The sequence below is a fragment of the Thamnophis sirtalis genome, unplaced genomic scaffold (assembly GCF_051295495.1).
Source record: "Thamnophis sirtalis isolate CommonGarterSnake01/CBP01778 unplaced genomic scaffold, rThaSir2_p1.2 scaffold_6, whole genome shotgun sequence".
Lineage (NCBI taxonomy): Eukaryota > Metazoa > Chordata > Lepidosauria > Squamata > Natricidae > Thamnophis > Thamnophis sirtalis.
In genome coordinates this window covers 65,318,298-65,343,693 of record NW_028261386.1, presented here as the reverse complement: position 1 = coordinate 65,343,693, position 25,396 = coordinate 65,318,298, and the positions used below count along the sequence as shown (strand labels likewise).

The 25,396-nt window shown below is 37.2% G+C and overlaps 1 protein-coding gene across 3 annotated transcripts in view; it reads right to left on the bottom strand.

Moving 5' to 3' along the window:
• The window catches only part of AKT3 (AKT serine/threonine kinase 3), a 163,745-nt gene that overhangs the window by 64,780 nt on the left and 73,569 nt on the right, over window positions 1-25,396 (bottom strand). For all 3 annotated transcript variants that reach the window (XR_015696982.1, XR_015696983.1, XM_087718033.1), the window contains exons 3-4: window positions 17,892-18,017; window positions 5,687-5,798 (exon numbers count right to left, since the gene is read on the bottom strand). Coding sequence is in view for 1 of the 3 variants with exons in the window: in XM_087718033.1 (XP_087574159.1) it covers window positions 5,687-5,798; window positions 17,892-18,017 (238 nt within the window). In the remaining 2 variants the exon portion in view is untranslated. The remainder of the gene's footprint in view (window positions 1-5,686; window positions 5,799-17,891; window positions 18,018-25,396) is intronic.

Genomic DNA, 25,396 nt, shown 5'->3' with positions numbered 1-25,396 from the left:
AGAATTTTTTCTTCCCAGCTGCCACTCATACATTCAGCTCCCAGTTACCCCTTTGGTGTGTTTTATTCCAGTTTTCTTTTCCTGGCTGAAAAAAACCTATGATATTCTCAATAAAAAATTTCTAGCCTTAAAAGCAGTGTTTCAACAATAAGGCATTCTTGGAAGAAGCTATCCATCTCATAAAGGTACACATAAAATACAAGTATTTGGAACATTGACAAAAGGTACAAATACTGAGTCAATGTCAAATCAAGTGTGCAAACTTTTTCTCCCATTTTAATTCCTATATCATCTATGTTCCTGTTTCAAAGAACAAGCTGCCAGATATACTTTCATGCAATCCTGAGTACAATGTTTCCTGGCTATTTCCCATATTATTGAAATCAATTGCATAATGTAGTGCCAAAGGATTACTCGAGAAAGGCTAGGGGTAGAGAAGCAGAGGGTAGGCTAGAATAGGATTCACTTTTAATACATTCTGTATCTCAGTGCTCAAATGAATGACCTCCATATGTTTTTCTAAAGTCATTTATCTGTCCCCTTTCTCTTCAATTATACAATAAGAATAACACTTCTGGATGTGTCTGACTATGCATCTCATAGTCAGAGTTCTAATGCCAAGAAAGAGAGTGAATGTTGAAGACAATGTATTATCATGTCATGTTAGTCTACAGCTGAAGTTGTCATCATTAAAATAGCTTGTTTGCTTCAACTGCTCCCATCTCTTCCTAGATGACAGCAATAGCACTTATATACCACTTCACACTGCTTTACAGCCCACTATAAGTGGTTTACAGAGCAACCCAACAATTTGGGTCCTCATTTTTCCCACTTCAGAAGAATGGAAGGCTGAGTCAACCTTGAGCCTGGTGAGATTTGAACTGCCAAATTGCAGGCAGCCAGCAGAAGTAGCCTGCAGTACTGCACTCTAACCACTGCGCCACCATGGCTCATGATGGTGGTGGCCATCTTGCTGTGGCGAACCAAGCATGGCCATCCTGCGGCAGTCAACTCATCATGGGACAACTCTTCACAGGACAATCCACATAACTCAAGATGATAAATGTTATCTGGCACTATTTCTTCAACATTACTTCCATTTTTGTCAATGGAAATAATGTTGAAGAAGTAATAATGGATAATATTTATCACATTGACTTATCCCGCATACAATTATTCTGCAGCAAGTTGTCCTGCAGCAAATTGGCTGCAAAAAGTTGAACCATGGCAAGATGGTCGCAGCAAGTTGGCAGTGGCAAGTTGTCTCATTCTATCTGGAGATTGGAAAAGAGCTGATGGTTCCAATCTTCAAAAAGAGAAAAATTGATCCAGGAAACTACAGACCAATCAAACTGACATCATACCTGAGAAGATCATGGAAAAAATAATCAACCAATGCATTTGTGAAACAAATAAGAGAATTACTAAAAGCCAGCCTGTGTTTGTGAAATATAGATCATCCCAGACAAAACTTACTGGCTTTTTGACAAAGTGACTAAATTAGTGGATCAGAAAAATATTGTGTATAAATATAAAAATATTTATACAAATAAGATGCTGGCAGGGAAAAGCATTACCTGGTCAATTTCTCAAAAAGATTTAGGAGAAACTGGATAAAGATAAAGTCTGGCAATAGTTTACAACTGAAGATTTTATTTTGGCTGCACAAGAGCAAGCTGTTTGAACTAATGTAATCATGACCAGAACTGAAAAAATTGTCAAATGATTCAAAGTACATATTGTGCAGAGAAACAGATCATATACTTAAGTCATGCAGGAAGCTCTACAAACTGAATATAAACAATGACTTAATACAGTCATCAAAATGATTCACCAGAACATCTGTAACATTACCATCTGTCAGTAATAAAAATTGGTGGGAGAATATAATTGAAAAAGTAAAAAAATGAGCTGGTTAAAATATTATTAATTTCCAAATACAGACTGATAGATTATTGGGTCATGATCCACCAGTCATAACTATTGTTGTGTCTTTATATACTGTTTCCCCCAAAATAAGACCTCCCCAAACAATAAGCTCAATCGAGCTTTTGAGTGCATGTGCTAAAGTAAGCCCTTCCCCCAAAATAAGCCCTCCAAAAATATTGCAACACAGCAGCAGCCATGATGTGATTATGCTCACCACTTCCTGCACCTCAAAAATAATAAAACCTCCCCAAAAATAAGGCCAAGTGCTTATTTTGGGGGTCAAAAGGAAATAAGGCCCTATCTTATTTTCGGGGAAACACAGTAGTTGTGAGCCAATAATAATAGTACTTTAGAATTCAAAGAAACCACAGATTTTAATCATTGTCAATAAGAAAGAAAGAAAAATCTAGTCAGTGGACTTTGCAGTACAGAAGATAGCAAAATAGAACAGAGAGAACAAAAACCTGCAAATACAAATAGAATAACTGGCGAAAAGAAAGCAAACATAGCACCAATAGGTGCCTTGCATGTAATCCTAAAACATCTGGAGCACCATTGGAACACCACTGGCATTGATAAAATCATTGTCAACTGCTAAAAGCAGCTTTACTTGGAACAACTTACCTTATGTGATGATACATTTAACACCATCAAACAACACCTGCTTATCACGGAGCCTTGGGAAGGGTTCAGTACGTGGATAAAAAATACCAAGCCTAGTCTTAACATATACAATAATACAATAGCAGAGTTGGAAGGGACCTTGGAGGCCTTCTAGTGCAACCCCCTGCCTAGGCAGGAAACCCTATACCGTTTCAGACAGATGGCTATCCAACATCTTCTTAAAGACTTCCAGTGTTGGGGCATTCACAACTTCTGGAGGAAAGCTGTTCCACTGATTAATTGTTCTAACTGGCAGGAAATTTCTCCTCAGTTCTAAGTTGCTTCTCTCCTTGATTAATTTCCACCCATTGCTTCTTGTTCTACACTCAGGTGCCTTGGAAAATAGTTTGACTCCCTCTTCTTTGTGGCAACCCCTGAGATATTGGAACACTATCATGTCTCCCCTAGTCCTCTTTCTATTAAACTAGACATACACAGTTCCTGCAACCATTCTTCATGTTTTAGTCTCCAGCCCCCTAATCATCTTTGTTGCTCTTCTCTGCACTCTTTCTAGAGTCTCCACATCTTTTCTACATCGTAGTGACCAAAACTGAATGCAGTATTCCAAGTGTGGCCTTACCAAGGCATTATAAAGTGGTATTAACACTTCAAGTGATTTTGATTCTATCCATGTTTATGCAGCCTAGAACTGTGTTGGCTTTTTTGGCAGCTGCTGCACACTGCTGGCTCATATTTAAATGGTTGTCCACTAGGACTCCAAGATCCCTCTCACAGTTACTACTATTGAGCAAGGCACCACCTATACTGTACCTGTGCATTTCATTTTTCTTGCCTAAATGTAGAACCTTACTCTTTTCACCATTGAATTTCATTTTATTAGATAGTGCCCAATGTTCAAGTTTGTCAAGATCCTTCTGTATCTTTAGCCTATGTTCTGGAGTGTTGGCTATTCCTGCCAGCTTGGTGTCATCTGCAAATTTGATGAGTTTCCCATTTATTCCCTCATCCAAATCATTGATGAAGATGTTGAAGAGTACTGGGCCTAAAACAGAGCCTTGGGGTAGTCCACTGCATACTTCCCTCCATGTAGATGCAGTTCCATTGAGGACTAAACATTGAGTGCGGTTGGTCAGCCAGTTATGAATCGATCTGGTGGTGATGCTGTCTAACCCACATTCTTCTACTTTATCTAGCAGTAGGTTATGGTCTACCTTATCAAATGCCTTACTAAAGTCAAAGTAAACTATATCAACGGCATTCCTCCGGTCCACTAATTTTGTCACATTATCAAAGAATGCAATAAGATTAGTCAGGCATGATCTGTTTTTGACAAACCCATGTTGGCTTTTGGCTAATACTTTGTACTTCTAGGTGTTCGCTAATTCATTGCTTGATTATCTTTTCCAGAATCTTTCCTGGTATTGTGGTCAGGCTGATAGGTCTGTAGTTTCCTGGATCTGTTTTTTTCCCTTTTTTGAAGATGGGAACCACATCGGCTCTTTTCCAGTCCTCTGGTAGTTCCGGATGTTCTTTCCTCTGACTGTGCAACCAACCATAATAGTAATAATTTAAATATAACATCTCACCACATTCCTCCAGTTGTGTGTTGATCTTTCAAGCACTCTACAGCTATCATATATAGATCTTGCCCTCCATTCCTCCTGCCTCCATTGTTCTTTGAGCCTCTAATTTTCACCAGGAAACATAAACCACCCAACTTTCATTAAATAAGTAGTTAGCTTTAGTTATGAGCAGCAGATGCTCATAGGCAAGAGGACACCCCGATTCTAAAGGAACGTTTGGTGTTGTTGTCCACTGCATTCCTCACTTCCTTTCACCTATCCAAAGAGCTAGAGTCAAAGCCTTGTCAGCCCTGCAGACCAAGAAACAGATGCCAGCGTGCCGAAAACTACTTTTATTAAGTGCCTATAACAGAAGTTTGTAAATCTGAATGTGTTTCTCCTCTCTTTTTTATTTTCATGTGAATTTGGAGGTGTATTTCTGAGACAATTTCATACCAATCTGCATTGTTTGTGTTTATGCAATGTTTATGTTTGTTGTCTTGGTAACAGATCCTCCCTTTCTCTGTCAAGGTCATCCCTTTTGCTTTCTATACCTCTTCCCTGTTACACATCAGATAATCCCAGTGAATTTCTTTCTGCAGTTGCCTGCTTTAGCAGATTCATCTGGTATTTCACTGGTCCAAGAGGACCTGCCTTCTGCCTTGTGTCCTGGTAAATAAAGAAAGGAATATAAGGCAGAACATACCGTGGACTCGTGTTATAGGAAGGGATATGTAGACTAACTGAATACCCTGAATTGAAGGGATTGTGGGAGGAAGCAAAGGATTATCTGCCAGTGCTATCTGAAATTTTCACACAAAACCTGCCCCCGTGAACTACATCCAGAATTGCCAGATACTGACTCTAGAATGAAAAAGATTCTTCGTTCCCTGCCAAGTCAGATTCTTCAGTAGCAGTTGCTGTGCAACAGGAGGACAAGAGGCCCTTTCCAGTTCCATCTCCATCTTCATCAGGTTTATTTACTGACCTTGACAAGCTGCTAAATCCATTTTCACACAAAAATGATTATGTGCCCATTGCCCTTGATGATTTCTCTGACCCATTATCATGTGCAAGAGGGGAAATATGATTCTGGCAGGGAAATATGAAGTATTGAGCTTGGGAAGGGGGGAAAGGATAATAAACTATTTAGAGATCAGAAAAGACTACTTTGTCTTGGGAAAGTAGAAAGCATGAGAGATAAATTCAAAATAACCCTGCCTTGATTTTGTTTGGCATAAGACAGAAACTTTCACAGGCCTTCAAGATTCTGTTTTTCTAGATTTTTGCTTATTCTGTTTTTCTGTTTTATATGTTAACGGAAAGCTTTTCTGCAGTTCTGCTGCTTTGTTTCTCGACTTTGCCTACCTTCAAGGTCTGATACAATTAAAGTATTTTAAGTCACAATTAAATGCTATAATTTGTTTGTAGCTGTCACCAATGAATTAGGAATATTTTAGCTCATAATTTCAATAAATGAACACAAATTCTCAAAATGCATTTTTTCTTCTTCTAAAAACTCTGCCAACAATTTAAAAGCCCAACAAGACACACTTGGATTTATTTCTCACCGTTCTTCTGGAGTATCTACATGAAATGTTCTTTCTATCACAGTGGTCCATTGAAGACATCGAATAATAAATGTGTTCGGTTTTGGTCGCTCTGTTTTCATTAGTTGGCATTCTAGAAAAATAATATTTTTATAACATGCTGAAGCAAAATATTCTGTTACAAAGTACATATAGATACATGCACATTCAGTCTCTCACACACATGCATACACATTTACTCTACTCCTTAGGAGAAAAAATAATTAAGTATGTGTGAAAATGAGCTGGAATGAAATAAATGAATTATATTCAGTTGAATCCAAATGCTGACAAATTTCCAAGAACAGATGAAAGGTCATTTATGATCCCTTTCTTTTGCAGTTCCTGGCAGTAACCCCATCAAATCTTTTAGCATCAGGTCAGATGATGACATTCTAGATTACAAGGAGAAAAGGGGCCTCTGCAAAACACCGACACACTCTTCCCTCACTAATAAATCAGTGGATCAAAACATCTTGCTGCCTGAATCTTCCTTTCAAAGATATTCCCCAAAATAACAAGAACAATATGATGATAAACTTCCAATATGCATAAATAATTTTATTTAAAATTGCTACTTATATTTATTACTTTTCCTCTTCTTTCACTCAAAGATAAGTAATAACAGTGTCCTCCAGATGTTTTACATTAGTTTAAATCTCAGAAAGTTTAACCAATAGTCAAATATCATTGAACATGTAGCCTAACAAGCAGAGCATACCACGTTGCATATTCCTTAGTAGTACATTTCAAAACAAAGAAAGTAGCTTTTCAGTATAGGTAGGTTTTGCTTACCAGCTGGCTTAGGCAGTAGTAAACCATTCTAAATTATGACACTGCTGAAAAAGTAATTTTGCAAACAAGATGTGCATTAATATTCTATGTCATCTATGCTTTACACTTTTTTTGCTTCGCCATCACAGAACATAGAGATTCCCTAAACAATCCCTTTAACCAATCTCTCCTGTTTGTGACTCCCCTTTTTTTCCCCTCCTATCCCCACCTCACTTTGCAAAGCAGAGACGCTGGAGAAGTTGGGGTTACAAGAGAATAAACTTACTCCTCTCCAATGATTGTAAATTCAAACATTATTTTGTTTCTTGCTAATTATCCTAATCCTGGGATGAGCATTCTGAAGGTTGGCAAAGTGGAGAGAAAGGAAAGCTGAAGTAAAACCATAAGTACAGTCCCAGTTACATGATTTTCCATTTAACAATCAAACTGTCAGTCACAATTGGGCTCGCTAATTGAGCACTCTCTATATAACTATTTCATTGCCCTGATTTATTTATTTGTTTGTTTATTTACTCAATTTCTAAAACTGCCCAACTCAACCAACTGATTCTGGAAGGATGACGAGTAAATTTAAACTCTGAAAAAGTGTCTTAGACAATAGTAATGAGATTTATAAATTTAAGCTGCTTTGATATTACAAATCATGCCATTAATTCATGAGCTTGAATTTCTCTCACCTTTGTAATTAATTTACTTTGAATTACAAATAGTCCTTGACTTACAACCATTCATTTAGTGAACTTTTGAAGTTACAACAGCATCACAGCATCCCTGTGATCACATGATCAAAATTCAGACACTTGCCAACTGGCATGCATTATCTGCACAAAATATTCATTTGTGTACTTTCTTTCCTCTATTTGCTTCTACATAATGCCTATTTCAATGTATTTTTAGTTCATACTTTTGTACACTGAATTCAGCAGAATAGTAGTGTGGGAGAAACCTGAAATACTGCTAGCACTGTATTTTAACTAATTAATGTTACCTTCTTGAAAGAGAGAGATTGATCCCACGGATATTGAATTATACTTTGAACAGGATCCTATGCATGTATAGGCTCGGCACAACTGCACATTGCCTCCCTTTAAAAAGTCTTTGATGAGGCTGAGCTTTTACAGCAACTCTGTTTTCATAAGGCTGCTCTAGGACTTTGCCTTTGTATCTGTAGCTGTGAGGGAATCCCTGTTAATCCTATTGTCCCTTTTAGACATCATGGCTAACTGGAATATATTGCTCAATGAAGTGTAGCACAAAACATAGCTCAAACTATTTTATAGTGATGAAAGAAAAGCACCAAAAAGGATATGGGAGCATAATGAAAACTATTCAAATAGTACAGCAATAATTAATTTTTGATTCAGTTTTTGTTGATTAACTAAACATTCAAATGAATGTCATACATTCACATAACACAAAATTATGATCAACGTGACATTCTTTAGGAAATCTCTGAAGAAATTTCAAATGATCATTCAGTCTATCTTTTGTAGTTCCTTCCTGACCCCAAAAAGGGAATATATTATATTCTTTACTAGCTTTTTTAACATTTTCAAAGGTCAAATGTCAAATGATTACTTTGACAGTTGGGCCTTAAAGGCAAATAGTGCAAGAATCTGAATGGAGATAAATTCATCACGAATGAAGGCAAATATACATGTCCCAGGATGATGTTGCAGGATCCAATTTGGATCAGTCAATGGGATCAGAGGGTTAGTCTTCCAAGCTTTTGGACTCGTGAAGATGAAGCCCATCTTCAAGGAACATCTCTCTGCTAGTCTTCCAAAAGCTCGGAAATTTGGAACACTAAACCTCTGGTGAGTGAACCCAGACTGGATCCTGCAGAAATTTTTCAATTTCAGGTTTATCATTACACTTAAAATAAATGATTAGATTATCTGTGCAGCCTCTCCAGTCAACTCTCCAATCCTCATATTAATTTGGATTTAAAATGTATAGTATAGTTACAATTCTCTCTGGCTAGAGTCCAATGAATTATTTCTAATGATTGAACTTTCTTCCATCAGCGGAACTAGGAAGATGGTGATTCATTCTCCCCTCTTGCAGTACCCTTACACACCATTAAAATCTGTTATGGAAGAATAGGAACCTGCCAAATGAGTTCCTAAAGCCAGATACAGAGAAGTCTACAAGTAATGCAAAACTAGATTTTTACAAGAAATATCTACTCAAGTTAGCACTGAATTCCAAAGTTAGTTAATTATATTAATTAATAAATTGAATGCAATTGTTAAATCTTATATGCCTATTAACTTTGATGTGTTTTTTCTCCATTGACAATTACCACTAACCAAAATGCGTATGTTTTTTAAATTTACAGCCAAGATGTAAAATGACAACCTATAGGCAACAAGTGATATAAGGCATGTTCTTGCTTCTTTCATAAATAAATATTAATAAATCTGATCAATTACAAAATAGTAGGGTCCATATGTCTACAATTTTCTATGCTGAATATTTCAGAGGAAATTACACACAAATCTGACTTGAGTAAACTATACTACTTTCTGATTATGAATACTTAAATGTTGTTTAATATTTATATAATGCACAGACCATTATCTCTGCTGCATCTCTGAAGGGTCCACATACATAAACAAATAGTCAACTGCTAGATGATGGCAGGAATAAAAATATTTGAGATAAATTGCCCTAACAACCATTCTACCTCGCTTTACTTTACTGTCATTGTACATATATACACAGTTTACACATACAACGAAATTCACATAACACCCAGAGACCAGGCTCAACACACATAACAATCTCCAAACACACCCCCACCCACCCAAAAATTCCCCGCCCCTAAACCACCCAAACATCCACACAACAGACCAAGTAGTGCAGCCCAATAGCTTTAGTGACCTTTAGTTCATTGTTGAGTGCAATTATAGCTCTGGGATAAAAGCTATCCAGAAGACGTGTGGTCCTAGTTTTAATTGTTCTGTATCTTCTACCAGAAGACAACAGTCTAAAAGGATTGTAAGCAGGATGAGAAGAGTCTCTGAGAATGTTATGCAACTTCCTCAAACAGCAAGATGCAAAAATGTCATCCAGGACTGGTAGCTGGAGCTTGGTGATATTCTGGGCAGTTTTATTGATTCTCTGTAGAGCTTTTTTGTCCACTGCAGAGCTGCTCCCATACCATGAAAGAATGCCGTATGTCAGGACACTCTCAATAGTGCTGCAAAATAGGACAGAAGTAGATGCTGAGATAGATTTATCTTCCTTAGCATTCTCAGGAAGTACAGCCCCTTCTGTGCCTTCTTCACAAGCATGTTAACATTCATGGTCCATGAGACGTCCTCTGAGATATAAATGCCCCCAAATTTAAAACTATCAACCCTCTCCACCTACTCGCCATTTATGTACAATGGTAAATGCACATCTCTCTTCCTCCTGAAGTCAATTATAAGTTCTTTAGTTTTTTTGGTGTTAAGTGTAAGATTATTTTCTTTACATCACAGTGTCAGCCCTTTTACATCCTTCCTATAAGCAGACTCGTTGTTCTTATTAATGAGCCCCACCACTGTTGTGTCCTCCGCAAATTTAATAATTGCATTGGTGCTATACAATTGGGTACAGTCAGGTGTGTACAAAGAATAAAGTGACCGTTGGCTTACCTGAATGGTCGTTCTCTAGGCGCTGCGAGAGTGTCCAAGCACAGGTTAACATCAGCTTGCTGCCCAAGGACTGAGTTTAATATTTTTTGTAGCTCTGCCTCCTGCTCTCCTGAGAGGCTCAGTTTCAAAAAAAGAGAGCCCTAAAAGGTCGTAGATGGAGATGCAGCATGTCTCCCACTGGAGTACAGAACCCCACGGGCACTTATTCGGGCAGGGTTGGACACTCCCGCAGCGCCTAGAGAACGACCATTCAGGTAAGCCAATGGTCATTCTCCTAGGCGTTGCTTGGAGTGTCCAAGCACAGGACATGCCAAAGCTATGCCGTCCCGGGAAGGGAAGAAGAATTGCCCAAGCTTACGGGAGTCCCAATGACCTGCTGCAGAATTCTTCTTCCAAAGGATGCTTCAGCGGAGGCAAAGACATCAAGTCTGTAATTCTTGATGAATGGAGAAGGACTGGACCACGTAGTGGCTCGACATATCTCCTCAATGGATGCTTGCGTAGCACACGCAGCCAAAGTTGTGGCGCTCCTCGTTGAGTGCGCTGTGATGCGAGAAGGGACCAGCCTGGCCTGCTGTTCATCGGCTATCTTGATGCAAGCACGTATCCATCATTCTATGGTGGAGGAGGTGACTTTCCTGCCCATAGAGACTGGTTGGAAAGATCTGAAGAATCCCTCCAATTTGGGGAAGGAAGCCATCCGTTTCATGTAAACACGGACCGCTCGACGGACATCAAGCTTATGCCACTGCCGCTCTCTTGGATGTCTGGGGCCCGGACAAAAGTCTGGAAGAACAATTTTCTGTGACCTATGGAAAACGCTGTTAACTTTTGGCACAAAGGCTGGGACCAATCTGAGGACTACTCTGTCTGAATGCACAATGCAAAGGTCACCCCTGACTGAGAGGGCGGCCATCTCGGATATCCTGAGGGCTGAGGTGATGGCAACCAGAAAGGCTGTTTTAAGGGTCAGATATTAGAGACCAATGGTTCGAAGTGGTTCAAAGAGAGGTGCGGACAGAGCTTGTAGCACGACCGACAAGTCCCAGGTTGAGTACCTGTGGATGACAGGACAGAAATTAGTAGCTCCCTTGAGGAAGTTACGGACCTGTGGGTGTCTGGTAAGCGGCAATTGAGAGTCCGTGGACAGGATGGTGGCCAGAGCCGCAGTCTGACGCCTGAGGGTGTTAGGGGCGAGGCCTTTGTCCAAACCCTCCTGTAGGAAGTCCAGGATCTGCGGAATGGTGGCAGAAGAGGCCACAATCTGATGAGTGTCGCACCAGCGAGAGAAGGAAGCCCAAGTAGCCTCATAGATTCTGACAGTGGAGGGCCGTCTGGAGGCCTGGATGGTACGGATGACTTTGTCGGAGAACCTGTTGAGTCTCAAGATGTCATCATAAAAATCATAAAAAACTCTTTTTCTTTTGTATGTTTTATACCCCTTTATAATATTTTTTTTAAAAGTGAAGATGGGTCAATTTTGAGTTTCTTCCTTATGGTATCCTTAGTTAGGCTCATGTTTTCCTAATGTCTATTTTTTTTAGGCTATCTGCATATTCCTCTAACAAGCTGTACCTGTAGAACTCATTATCAGCAAATATCAGGCGCCTCTCCTTCACACAGATACCTTTACATTTCCTAATAGAATGGGAATGGACTGGCTTTAGACTCATAAACCACATATTCATTAGTGTGAGAATAACATCACCCTTGAAATGTGTTTCTCGAAAAAAATTAACATTTTAAAAATAAATGTTTTACAGCAGGTTCATACCATATGTGACATTCTACAAGGTATTCTACAAGCAGCATTTTTCAGAAATGTAATTCACTTGTTTTGTTTGGAGAACTTAAATAACAAGGCAATCCTGTATTGGAAAATTCAGATGAAATTTGGAGTATATACAGTAAATCAATTAATAGGTTCAAATGATAAATTGTTGTAAATTGAGAAGTTATAAGGTTCATTTTCTATGAGTAACAATATCTTCAGCTAAAGCAGGGGTGTCAAATTTGCATTGTCACAGTAACATCACGTGACATATCACATCTTTTTCCCCCTTCACTAAACCAGGCGTGAGCGTAGCTAACATGTGACACAAATGCAGGCCACGAGTTTCACAGCCCTAAACTAAAGCATCTTCAGTTAGTCGCTCTGTGAGGGAGGTGGACAGTTTCTAAATGTGACAAAAGGAAGGAAGGAAAGAAGAACGGAAAAGAGAGAGAGAGAGGGAAAGAAAGAAAGAAAGAATTAATTAATTAATTAATTAATTATTAGGTCCTTATTTAAGACTTGAATTATTAAGTTTCCACCAGTTTTCATCTGTGAATCTAACAAGATTATCCACACATAATAATATAAAAGATGTATGTTCCTATATATTTTTAGAAATGCACATAAACAAAGGTTTACAGGGCTGAGTCACAGTCTGCTTATTATATTGACCTGCTTGTACCATCCTATCTGCAAAAGATAATGTATGTTTGTTCATTCACATGCCTTCAATAACTAATTCATAAAATTCTTTGAAGAAAGCTTGGAGGTTTTCAAAGCCATCAGCATAAAGGTAGGCAAGTGCTGCCCCACATTTTTCTGAGACCAATTCAGCTGGGTAAATCACAAGAAGAGGGAAAGAAGTACCTGGATGATGAACCCGGCTAATCAGAGTGAGCAACCAGGGTTTTGCTAAAAGCCTAGCTGCCAAATGGAGAAAGTCTGACTAGCAGGAGGAGGAAAGAGAGGGAACGTGGTAGTTATCACCACCACCATCATCACTGCATTCTACTTGTTCTTCTTGCAGGAGCTGGAGCTCCAGCAGCAGCCTGGCTGCCTGGAAAAAGCAAAAGCGGCTTTTTCCCTCCTCACAAGAGGAAGGGAGAAATAAAGCCAAAATGGGGCTTTCAGAGCTGGTGTACCATCTGAGAGGTAGGTTTTAACTTTCATAACTTTTAACATTTTGGTGAAAGAGATCCCAGAGTAGCTGAAGTTTTTCTGTAGTAGAGGTTGATTCCATGGGAAAGTTGATCTTGACCAAAAGCTGAAGAGAGTTTCTTTGGGGCCACAAAGTACCTAAGGATCTCTTGGCTGGGGTTCCTTGTAAAAGGACTGGAGGTGTCTGTGGAGAAGGGGTTACTCTCATTCCATTTTTGTATCCAGTAGTCTTGGAATTTTGACTACCAGATGCCTGCCTTTGGTCCTTCTGATGTCACTGTTACAGTAAACACTATCCCACATTCACAATCAAATTGTGTGCAGATACTGGGACTTGCAATTCAGCAATATCTGGAGGGTGACAGATTATAATTAAAAATAATTTCCCCATCTTTAAACCCATGAAGACAATTTATATTAACCTCTTAAATTGTAAAATTGTAAAGATAGAACCTCTTTCATCATTTTCAGGAGAACACTAAAAATTCAAAAGTTTCCGATTGAAGGACTACAGATACTCCCCATAGTTACAACAGCACTGAAAAAGTGATTTATGACCATTTTTCATACTTATGCAGCATCCTGGTGGTCATGTGATCAAAATGTGGACGTTCTGCAACTGGAATGTATTTATTGGATTTGGATTGGATTTATTACATTTATATGCCGCCCTTTTCCCCGAAGGGGACTCAGGGCGGCTCACAATTCAGTCAGGGAAGGGGGTACAGACAGGGGGATAAAATTTATAATGGTTGCAATATTCTCAGGGCCATGTGATCATCTTTTGTGACCTTCTGACAAACAAAATCAATGGGGAAACTAGATTCATTTAACAATCTTCTTACTAATTTAACAACTGCAGTGCTTCACTTAATAACTGTGGCAAGAAATGTGATAAAAGAGGGAAAATTTACTTAACAACTGTCCTGCTTAGCAACCGAAATTTTGAGCTCAATCATGGTCATAAGTCCAGGAGGATGTATTATGTCATCTAAATCCTATACATCTAAAAGTTGGGTTTTTTGCAAATAGGTTAACAAAATATCACAATAAAAAGGAAAGTCAAAAATCCTTGTATTTATATACAAAAGCTAAATAAGAATATTAAAATACTTTAAAATGAATTAAGCAAAAGGCTTGAGCCCAAGGAAATATCTGATGATAATAAGAAGGTATCACAATAAGGAAAACAAGATAAAATACATTAATAATAATAACAAGAACAATAATCAATTACATCAGAAAGAAAACAAAATTATTGGAAAAAAATGAATGGTGTACCAGAAATGTAAGGCTATTGCAAAAAAAGTAAATGAATCCTATGTACCCATCCTACCTGTGGAAGATATGAGAGTTACCTATGTCTAATTTTTTATTTTCAGAAGGTCTTTATAAAGGCAATAAAAGTAACAGAAAGTGAAGTTTCAAAACTTATGACAAAGAAAACAGGTCAAGACTATATCATCAAAAATTCTTAAAAGAACTCACTTATGTAAATGTTATCTAATAGAATATAAAATGTTTATCAGCTTGTACACAAGAGGAGTGAGACATTGTCAATACAATAAAATAGTTAACATTTATTCCAAATCAATTAGTTGAAATCATGTTAAAAATAGGTCAATGAAAGCAACATAAGGCCAGATGTAATAAAAGGATGAGCCACGGTGGTGCAGTGGTTAGAGTGCAGTACTGTAAGCTACTTCTGCTGACTGCTGACTGTAATTTGGCAATTCAAATCTCACCAGGCTCAAGGTTGACACAGCTTTCCATCCTTCCAAGGTGGGTAAAATGAGGACCCAAATTGCTGGGGGTAATATGTTGACTCTGTAAACCGCTTAGAGAGCGTTATAAAGCACTGTAAAGCAGGTATATAAGTCTAAGTGCTATTGCTGTTGCTATTGTTATTCATGAAAAAATGAGTCATGAGTCCAAAGGAGTGGTCGAGGGATGACATTTTTCTCCCTATTAACATTGATTGGGACAGGCCTCGGAGAAAGAAACTGAACCAGTGCAATACTGTGCTGTCCAGCCTCATCCCCCATAGCCAACCCAAAAGGATACTGTGGTTGATGGTATCAAAAGCTGCTGAGAGATCAAGGAGAGCAAGAATGGATGCACTACTCCTATCCTGCTTTCACCATACATACATATAATGTATGTATAATGGTGTAACATAATTGTGTTTATAAAGTACTAGTTGATAACCTGGTGTTGCCCTGGTATTTATTTATAGGAGGATAATCTCCGGACCAAACGTAATTTGTTGGATTTTTCCCCTTACCAGAGGGAACCCCCTTGTGGAGTACTGTGAAGCCATTACCATGGCAACTCCACTGTGCTGTACAGTAGAAGCCATTTTATGACAGTACAGTAGAAGCCATATTAAGGCACAACAGGCTGTATCTGTATCTTAATAGAACACACACACCAAGGGGTGTTAAGGGTTTCTTACTTCCACAGTATTTGTTTCCAGAGGGTAAGTCATCTGTGTACTATGGTATACCAGAAATGTAAGGCTATTGCAAAAAAAGTAAATAAATCCTATGCACCCATCCTACCTGTGGAAGATATGAGTTACCTATGTCTAATTTTTTTATTTTCAGAAGGTCTTTATAAAAACAATAAAAGTAACAGAAAGTGAAGTTTCAAAACTTATGATAAAGAAAACAGGTCAAGACTTTATCATCAAGAATTCTTAAAAGAACTCACTTATGTAAATGCTATCTAATAGAATATAAAACATTTATCAGCTTGTACACAAGAGGAGTGAGACATTGTCAATACAATAAAATAATTAACAAGTTTGGTTGAAATTGCTCGAGGCGTTCCAGAGTTATGCTGGAACATACATACACACACACAGCCATTGATTGATTGATTGATTTCAAATGCTTTGAATTCACATTGTTAGAATAAAAAAATACTCTAGTTCAATCTTCTGCACATTCAGTAACTTTAATTAAGTTCCACAGGATTTATACCTAAACGCATAATACTTAAGTCTTACAGCCCCATTCCAAGAAATACAATGAAAAAAATTAATTCCTAATGAAGACCAATTTAATGTGCCTTGGATTTTTTCTATATCTTCTAACATCTAAAAGAATTACAAGGTGTTTTTTTTAAAAAAGCAGAATGCACTTTTGCATTTTCTATAATTTCCAAATACCAAATATATTGAGATCTTGGAAGAAGAATATTTTATACCAATTAAACAGGGACTCATTATTATAAAAAGTATTTACTCTAGTAAAAGCAATTGAATCTAAGTTCCAAGAATTCTTTCTACACAGAGCAACATCTAACAGTATATCCAACTTTGTTCATAGAAAAATTGTCTGACTTTATTTTCTTTACGTTCTATTTTCTATCTATCAGAGGAGTTATAGATTTCTGTTATGCATTATGGACGTATGGATTATGCAACCAAAAAATTGCTTCTTTGTTTCATCCCAAAATAAACTTCAGGAGTGTTTTGGTACAACTCGCTGTGCACTTAAGTGTGTGTATGTGTGTGTGTTGCAGGTAGTCCTTGATTAACAACTTGTCACTTGGCAATTGTTCAAAGTTGTGGCAGACACCCCTCCCCGAGTTATTTGACCTGGTCCTGAGGTTATAGTCACCGCAGTGCCCCCACAATCATTCACCCTTATAACCAATCACAGAAAAGGCCTTCTTGGGCATTCTTCCCACTCCACCTGCCCCACACTGTCCTCTTCACTTACCTTTCAAAGATCTCCAAAGCTCTAGACTTTGGATTAGGGAAACAAAATGGATCACTTTGTTGTATGGCTGCCCAATACAGTTTTGGAACAAGCGCCATTTTCTGAACAGCTGCACTGAAATGTGGCTGCTTAGAAAATGGCCACTTCTCGAATTGCACCATGCAATCATGTGATAAAGCAATCTGTTCTGCTTTCCTAATTCAATCTGAGAAATTCTGTGGAAAGCTCTAGAGTTCTGGAGATATTCAAAAGTTTAGGGCCCAATGGGTAACAGGGAGGCAGGGAGGAGAAAGAACTGACAGGACTCTGAGTGGGGAACAGACCCCAGGACTATAGGGATCCCAAGGGTTAAGAAGCGAAGTACAGGGTGTTTCAAGTGGTGGGCAGAGCCTTGGAAAGCTCAGGGCAAATGGGTCTGGACCAAAGCTAGGCCTCCCAGGGCCTCCCCCACCCCTGAGGCACCCCATGCTCCTCATAACGACCTACAAGGTAATTTAATGACTGCATTAGAGAGAACAGGGGGTGAGGATTATTAAGCAAGACTGTCTCACTTATTGACTTCACCAGTTGAAACTGTAATGAGCAGACTCCATTATGGTCATAAATCAAGGACCACCTGTAACTAAAATAATGTAGCAATAAGGTGTTATTAGGCTGAGCCACAAATCATTTCTGCTATTTGGTAGAATCTTCAGAGAGGCTATAGACACGATGATAATTCAGGCTTAGGTCACAAAAATTAAGTCAAATGAATACTTAGAACAGGTTTTTCACACTGTATATAGTAGATGTATAGAGGTTTGATTTACATACAGAGTAAGCATTCCAATGGTACCTCAAATACTGGCTATTTAAAATTTAATATCTGCCTCACATCCTGTGAGTTCCTCCCTTCTGCTACTATTCTTTTGTTTTGGTCAGTCCATAATGCACAATGAATATTCAATGAAATTTCAAAAACTTTCATGCTATTATGGAATTATGGTCTGATCGACTTAAAATATGAAAGTTAAAATCTATGCATTTCAAAAAGTTTCTCAATCTACTACCTGTTCAATAATCATTAACTGATTACTAAGGATACTTACTTGCTACTGAAAAGTTGTTAAGAGGATATGGTAGATCCACATCTTGCGGCTTCTCCTTATATCCTATGAAGGAGCCATCTGTCTTCAATAAGAAGTATCTTGGCCTCCAATTTTTTATGTATTCTCCTATATAAAAAAATATTATTAATATAAATGATATCTGAACTTCTGCTTAAAGTAGAAATGGTCAACCAACCAGAAGTGATACTTTCATTCTCTATTTAATTTTAGTTGAGATAAAACAAATAGACTGAATAGGTGAACCAATAAAGTTGCTTAATTTTTTGTATTTTTAACTAAACATGAACCCTAAACATGATTTACAAATAAAACTAATTTCATGGAAATTATATCCTAGTGAAAGTGTGTGTATGTGTGTGTGTTTCGTGTACATTCATAAAATATCAGGCAGGCTGCAAAGCAGCTGTTTTAAGCTTTCAAGAGACTGCAACTGTTTATGTCTTCATATCTTAAACCCTGAAAGGCATACTGCCTATTATTTCCCAATTTTGTTGACATATGTAACTGTTGCAAATTCATTTATAGATCTATTACCATCTTAAAACCTAAAGAACATTAGGCTATTGCATTATATTTTTATCTACTCTTCTTGCAGTGATATATATATATATATATATATATATATATATATATATATATATATATATATATATATATATATATATATATATATATATATATATATAATATATATAAAAATATGTACAAGGTTTACAGATATTGGCATGTAAGAAATTTATTTACCAATAAATTTATTTATTTATCAATTTATACTGAAATACAGAAAAACAACAACCAACCTTAGCTAATCTTGAAAAAGCTAAGTATGATCAAGCCTGACCACAATCCACCTTCCAAAGTTTTAGTCTAGGCTGAGATTTTTCTTTAAAATCTCCCAATGGTTATAACAAATTATTTCAAATATATATTTTATAAGTATTACATAAATAATTATTAAATATTAAAAATAATATGTTATTATAGTAATTTATAATAGTAAGTTATTTCCATAAAGCTGCCAAAAAGATTTCATGGATAAGCTCCATAGCTGAACAGGTTCTAAAACAATTTATTGCTTGTCTGGGGATTTTTGGGGCGGGGCGGGGGGGGGAGGGAAATAAAAATGAATTGAAACTTGCATAAGTTTTTCTTTATACCTAGGGAACAACAAAAGAATATACAAAAACTCTTTCCTTTTTTCCTCCAAACTTTATTTACAAATAACAAAAAACACAAATTTACAACCCAGGAGATTATTCATTGATAGAGGTGGTATCACTGGAAGGATCTAGCTGAATCTTGAATGTGAGTGTGGATTTGGTGTGTATCCCCACGCCCAACTTTTCTGAAGACAAGAATACTTATACGGTAGAATTTTGAAAAAAGTATCCCAGAAACCATAACAATCTGGTATTTCTTATGAAGATATATGTACATGTGATTTTTATGTTTGAATGCTTCTTTTTCCTCCTCCATCTCTTTTCATCTGTTTCATCTCCCACTGCTCATTTGTGGAAGATTTTTCTTTCCTTTCACTCGTATTCAATATGGCTTTTTTAAAAAAAAGAAAAAGGAAAAATAGAAATGTTGACATTGCTTTGCCACCTACAGCTTTAGATGACAAGTATTCAACACACATTGTTCAAACGTGCATGCTTGACTAAACTCACTTAATCAAGGGCACATAACAACAATTAGGACTGTGCAGGGATCTGGAGGCAAAGGGGGGAAATGTGATTATACACACAAACATAAATAACCACACAAACACAAGCTAATCTAAATTGGATTTGTCAAACAGGATTTTAACATCCCTAAGTTTCAAATTCTATCCATGTTTTTATTCTAAAAAGTTAATGTTTCAACTGAAGACTTTTAGTTACAAATTCATAAAGGGAGGAACTACACAACCACAATTGGAACCTGTAAATTGGTCATTAAGAAAATGGTTGTTAAGTGAAACAGTGACCTTATTTCAGCTTTCCTTTGCTTTATAACCTGTGAAGGATATAAAAGCAAGAATTGGTCATAAAGTTACCTATTTTTATACCTACCATAACTGCAGTTGCTAAATAAGACAGCTGCTAAACAGGAATTGTCTATAAATGAATCTGCACAAAATGACAGCATGTTCTTATAGGTTGATAGTATTGATTGTATAGTATAATCAGTCGTTTATTTACACAAAATCATCTGTTTGAACTTCTAATCACATATACTAATTTCAGGAAATAGTTATTGATCAATATGTATTAAGAATCTATATAATTTGTATAAAAACCCTCCCCACCACCACACTTTTCTAAGGTTTATTAGCATTTTAAAAACTTCCTCTAAAGAATATCTTTAGAAGTACATAGTACATACAAACAGAAATGACAATAGTATTGAAATATTATGTAATATCAGAAAATATTCATGATAAAGAGAAGTAAACAAATTAAAACAAATTAGAATTGAATCACTCATATTCGTTCAGCTAAAATTATTCTTTAACTGAAAGAATATACAAAGAATATACACAGAAAGAAGGTACAACTGTATTATAAATATTTACTTTTGGTAAGCAACTTAAAATACATTTATATCGATTCATAAATACAAATAACTGTATAAACAAAGTGTAATAATTATAAGAAATATGAAAGTAAATTTCCCCCAAAGACAAATACAGAGGAAAGAAGAATACATCATATTAAAACGCAAAATGAATACATTGTGAATGTAATTGTCATCTGAAACAGTAGTAGTAGTTCTGCTTTAGAGGATTATTTTCTTTCTGCTGTGTTAAATATAAAGTAAACATACCCTGTCATTCTTTTTCTTATAACTAAAGAAGTCTAATTCTGTAAATGCACTGAAGAAAATTAGTTAATTCAAATAAATTCTTCTGGTCAAACAATTTACATTTATTATAGAAAAATAATATCAAGTAAAATTTGCCAATTAATTTAGGTATAGCAGAGAAAATTGTTACAATGTATTCCTCTTATAAATAAAAAAGCAATTGTACTGGGAAATTATTACAGAAAATGGATTTAGGTGACATGTAAGTCAATCAAAATATATAAACTAATATATTTATTTTTGTCACTGGACATAACACATTCTGAAGAACCAAAAAAGTAAAACAAACGACAAACCATCACAAGACTAGACTATTTTGTTCCAATGCACATTTAGATATAATAAAACTGATAAATAGGATAAGTGCAAAGTCCATACACTCAAGTATAAACAAGCTGAATGCTATCAAAGTGCTAGCTCATGGTACAATGAAAGAGAAATAATATTAATATATAGAATTTGTTATTATCCAACAAAAACGACATAGTATTTCTGAGATCTACACATGTATAGTATCAGCAGTGTTTGCATAAAATTGTTATTTGGTCCATTTAAAATTACAGTAGAAGATTATATTATAAAAAAAAATATTTCTCTACTTTCAGGGACATTTCAGGTCAGGGTCAATTACAATTTTTACTTTCTCAGAAACGAGTGCATGCAACACTCAACAATTGATCAGTGTCATGATCACCAAATGTCACACACCAACATTAATTTGTCCAAAGGATGGGGAAAATAGCTGGGGAATTGAACCACTGAGTAAAAGATACTTGCACTTTTGCACTACTAATGGTAAATCACCTGTTTTCTTTGGCATCATTTTTGTTTGCAATAATGGTTCATAATTAACACTGCTTGTAAGACTTCTGCCAAGTCCTAATGTAAAAACCAGGAGGTCTGTGATTTCCTATAGAGTCCTAGGTCATGAAAGACAGACAACTGGAGGCTGAATGGAATTCAGCAGGATCCTACAGTTTAATTGCCATAAGGTCATTACCATAATGCACTGTTATCTTGTAGTCCAATCTGCATGTAAAGTCAGAATTGCAATAAAATTATTCCCAAGTGTAAGTTCAGAGCTGACATAAGATACTGTGATCAATGGTACCAGAAGTGATAGCAGAATGGTACAGAAAGATCAAAGAAATCAAGGAGAACCAAAAGAACCAAAATTGGCTCAGATGGGTTTCTGGGACAATTTTTGGAATTAAATCAGTTATGGTAGTCATCTTGGGCTAAAAATCAGCATTTTTATCCCTATCAATAAATTTCAAAATAACTGCAAATTCCATTGAAGCAGCCACAACTTTCTTACATAGCATTCCGTTAGGAGTAATGGCTTCCAGATTTTGGTCACATTCTGTAGGATAGCCCATTTAAAGTACCTTGGTTCAAAAACTGTTGCCCTATTATGGACCACTTTGCCCTGTTAAAGGTCATCACAATAGGTTTTAGTAGTATCCAGATATAATTATTTAATATTAAACAATTATAGATGAGACTTCCGGTGGGCGGGGCCTGACAGAGGGTTGTTATCTCTAACAGCTCTGGAATCTTGGCGTCGTTAATCTGTCTAAACAGCAATCTATCAAGCTGTTTAGCAGTTTATCTATCTTCCCTTTGGGCTTAGAAGAGAGAGATGAGCAGCTATGCATCGGAAGTTTCCAACTAGCTCTTTCAGCATAAACGCTGGGAAGAGAGTCGGAAAGCACTGGTGGTAGCATGGCAGCTCCGTGCCAGGATTTATTCTGCCTTTTGTTGCAGAACGAAGGTTTTCGTCCATCCTCAGCACAATGATTTATTATGGACCTCAAGCCGAGCTGAACCAATACTTGTGAGCTTCTTAATTGTATGTATAAATCCTTAGCTCCATTGTAAAGAATTCCTTCTGCTGATTACTTGCTGAAAGCTCTATAAAAATGGCACCGAGCTGTGTAGGAGGGGCGTGCATTGGGTAGAGCTTTTGCGAAGCCTAAAAGTGATTTATTATCAAGAAGAGATTTATTATCAAAACAAACAGCAATTGCTGTATAATTGGACTGCCTGGACTTTTTAACTGACTAAAGAAGACTAAGTTTGAGATGGCTTCTAAGCAAAAATTCCCCCCCTCCTCCCCCCGCATCGAAAAGTGCCGGAATTTCACCAGCGCCTTCTGCTAAAATACAATCATCACCCCCTTCTACATCTGCAGGCGACCCCCTGACAAGGGAAATTCTGCAGAAGGAATTAATCAATGCGTTAAAAAATCATGCTGTTACAATGGAAATAAAATTTAAGGAAGAGATAGCTGCTTCTAACAAACAGATGTCTGAAAAAATTATGAAATATAACCAAATGATTAGAGGGGACTTGGTGACGGCTCTGAATTTAATAGTTGGTTATGTACAGGCCCTTGAAGAAAAGTTAGAAGAACTTAGTGATGCTAATACGAACTTGGCAACGAAATTGGAGGCGGTCCAGCAAAATGTTAGCGATGCAGACAATGAAATCATAATGCTACAGTATAGGCAAATGGAATTGGTTTTAAGGATAAGGGGCCTCCCTGAAAATACACAAGAGAACCTGAAACAGACTCTCTCTGAAGCCTTTGATCTGATGGCGGGAAGGTCAGAAGGGAATCTTGACTGGCAAATCGAAAAGGTTTATCGCGTTAATTCCTCGCTGGCAAAACAAAAACAATTACCAAGAGATATAGTGGTCTACTTCGCCACTAGAGATGTGAGAAATACAATATTACAGGAATTCTACAAAAATAAGCTTCAAATCCGGGGTCGGGAGGTGACTGTCCTGAAGGAGATACCACCTAAAATGCTGAGATCTAGGAAAGACTATGCCTTTCTAGTGGAAGAGCTCAAAAATCGCCAGATACAGTTTAGATGGGACGCACCAACCGGCATTGCTTTCAGCTATCTTGGAAAAAGATCTCGCCTCAATACAGTATGGAAAGCTCAAGATTTCTACACTAACGTACTGAAGGGCAGACAACCCTCTTCCTCTAGATCTAGACAAAGAGAACAAGAAGGGTATGATGGAAAGCAAGCCACTCAAGTTTTAACAAGAGGGGGTCAACTTGTTCTTTCAGAGGTACAAGAAGCTAAAGAACAGAGACATGACCGTGTGGTTACCAGACGAATGGAACAGGAATTAAGAAAGCAACTTACACAAGCCACCGTTCAGGAGCATACAGGTGTTACATCAGAAACAGTGGGAGGAGCTAGGCCAAAGGTTAAATATCAAGAGATTCAGATGGCTATTAAAAAGTTTCAGGGGGCTAATGGTGGTAACTAAATCTCTAATATGGAATGTTAAGCGAATGGATTAATTTAGCAGGAAATGGAGTGCTCAGTATTGAAGGGTTTGATCTGGTATATGGCTGCTTGTTTGCTGTATAATAAAGAGGTGGTTGAGAACTTTAAAGGTCATGTTCTGGGGAATGCCTTGCTACGGGTTGGGAAAAATATTAATATTAATTACATGGTAGATTTATAAAAAGGTTAAGGTATTCTGGACAAAAATATGATGGATTATGTAAAATGCTCTCTCAAAAAAAAACCACCTATTCTCTGTTATGTATAATCACTGACTGTACAGCAGTAGAGATTAACCTGACTTTGCATTTGATAACTGCAGCTAGATTGTTGGTGGCATAATACTGGAAGAAGGAAGATTTGTTTACTATCTAGGAATGGATATTGAATATCACAAACTTAGCAGAAATGGCTAAAATAGTTGCATATCTCAAGGATAATTCAAATGAGAGATATAAACGAGACTGGGGGAAATGGATTGACTATATTCAAAATAAATATGGGTCTAGGAAATTTCAGATAGTTTATGACTAAGATCAGAAAAGATACAATTTTTTTATAGTTAGCCTAGCAAGGAGGAGCTAAGATCAATTCAAAGATGTTATTAACTTTCTACGTTTTCTCTTAAGTATATCTTAAACTGTTTTTGTTAAAGATTTATACCTTGTATTGGTTCTGGGAAGTCAGGGTGGGGGAAGGTTGGGGGGGTTGGGGGGAGGGAGTGGAGTTTACCAAGTTGGAGGAGGATGTTGGATGATTGTACATGTATACTGCTATTTTTTCTTTTTTATTTATATTGAAATGGAATTATAAATACCATCAACACAAAAGGGATTTTGCTCAGATGCTGAAACACACCAAGTGAATTAGAGGAAGAGTGGGAAGTAGAGGAGAGAAGAAAAACAGGAAGAGAGGGATAGGAGAGAGGGTGAAGGGGGAACATGAGGTGTATAAGGAGGAGTGGTAAGGGGAGAGAGGAGGAGGAGAAAGGAAGGGGAAGTAGAGTAGAAAATGATGGAGGGAAGACAGGATGTAGAAGAGTCGGAAGTAGAGGAGAGAAGAAGATAGGAAGAGAGGGATAGGAGAGAGGGTGAAGGGGGAAGATGAGGTGTATAAGGAGGAGTGGTAAGGGGAGAGAGTAGAAGGAGAAAGGAAGGGGAAGTAGAATAATATGGAAGTGGAAATACACTAATGAGAGGAAGACTGGGAAGCAGAAGGGAGAAGAAAGGTGGGAAGAGAGGGATAGGAGAGAGAGTAAGGGGGGAAGATGAGGAGGATGAGGATAAGGAGGAGTGGAATGTAGAGAGAGGAGAAGGAGAAGGGAAG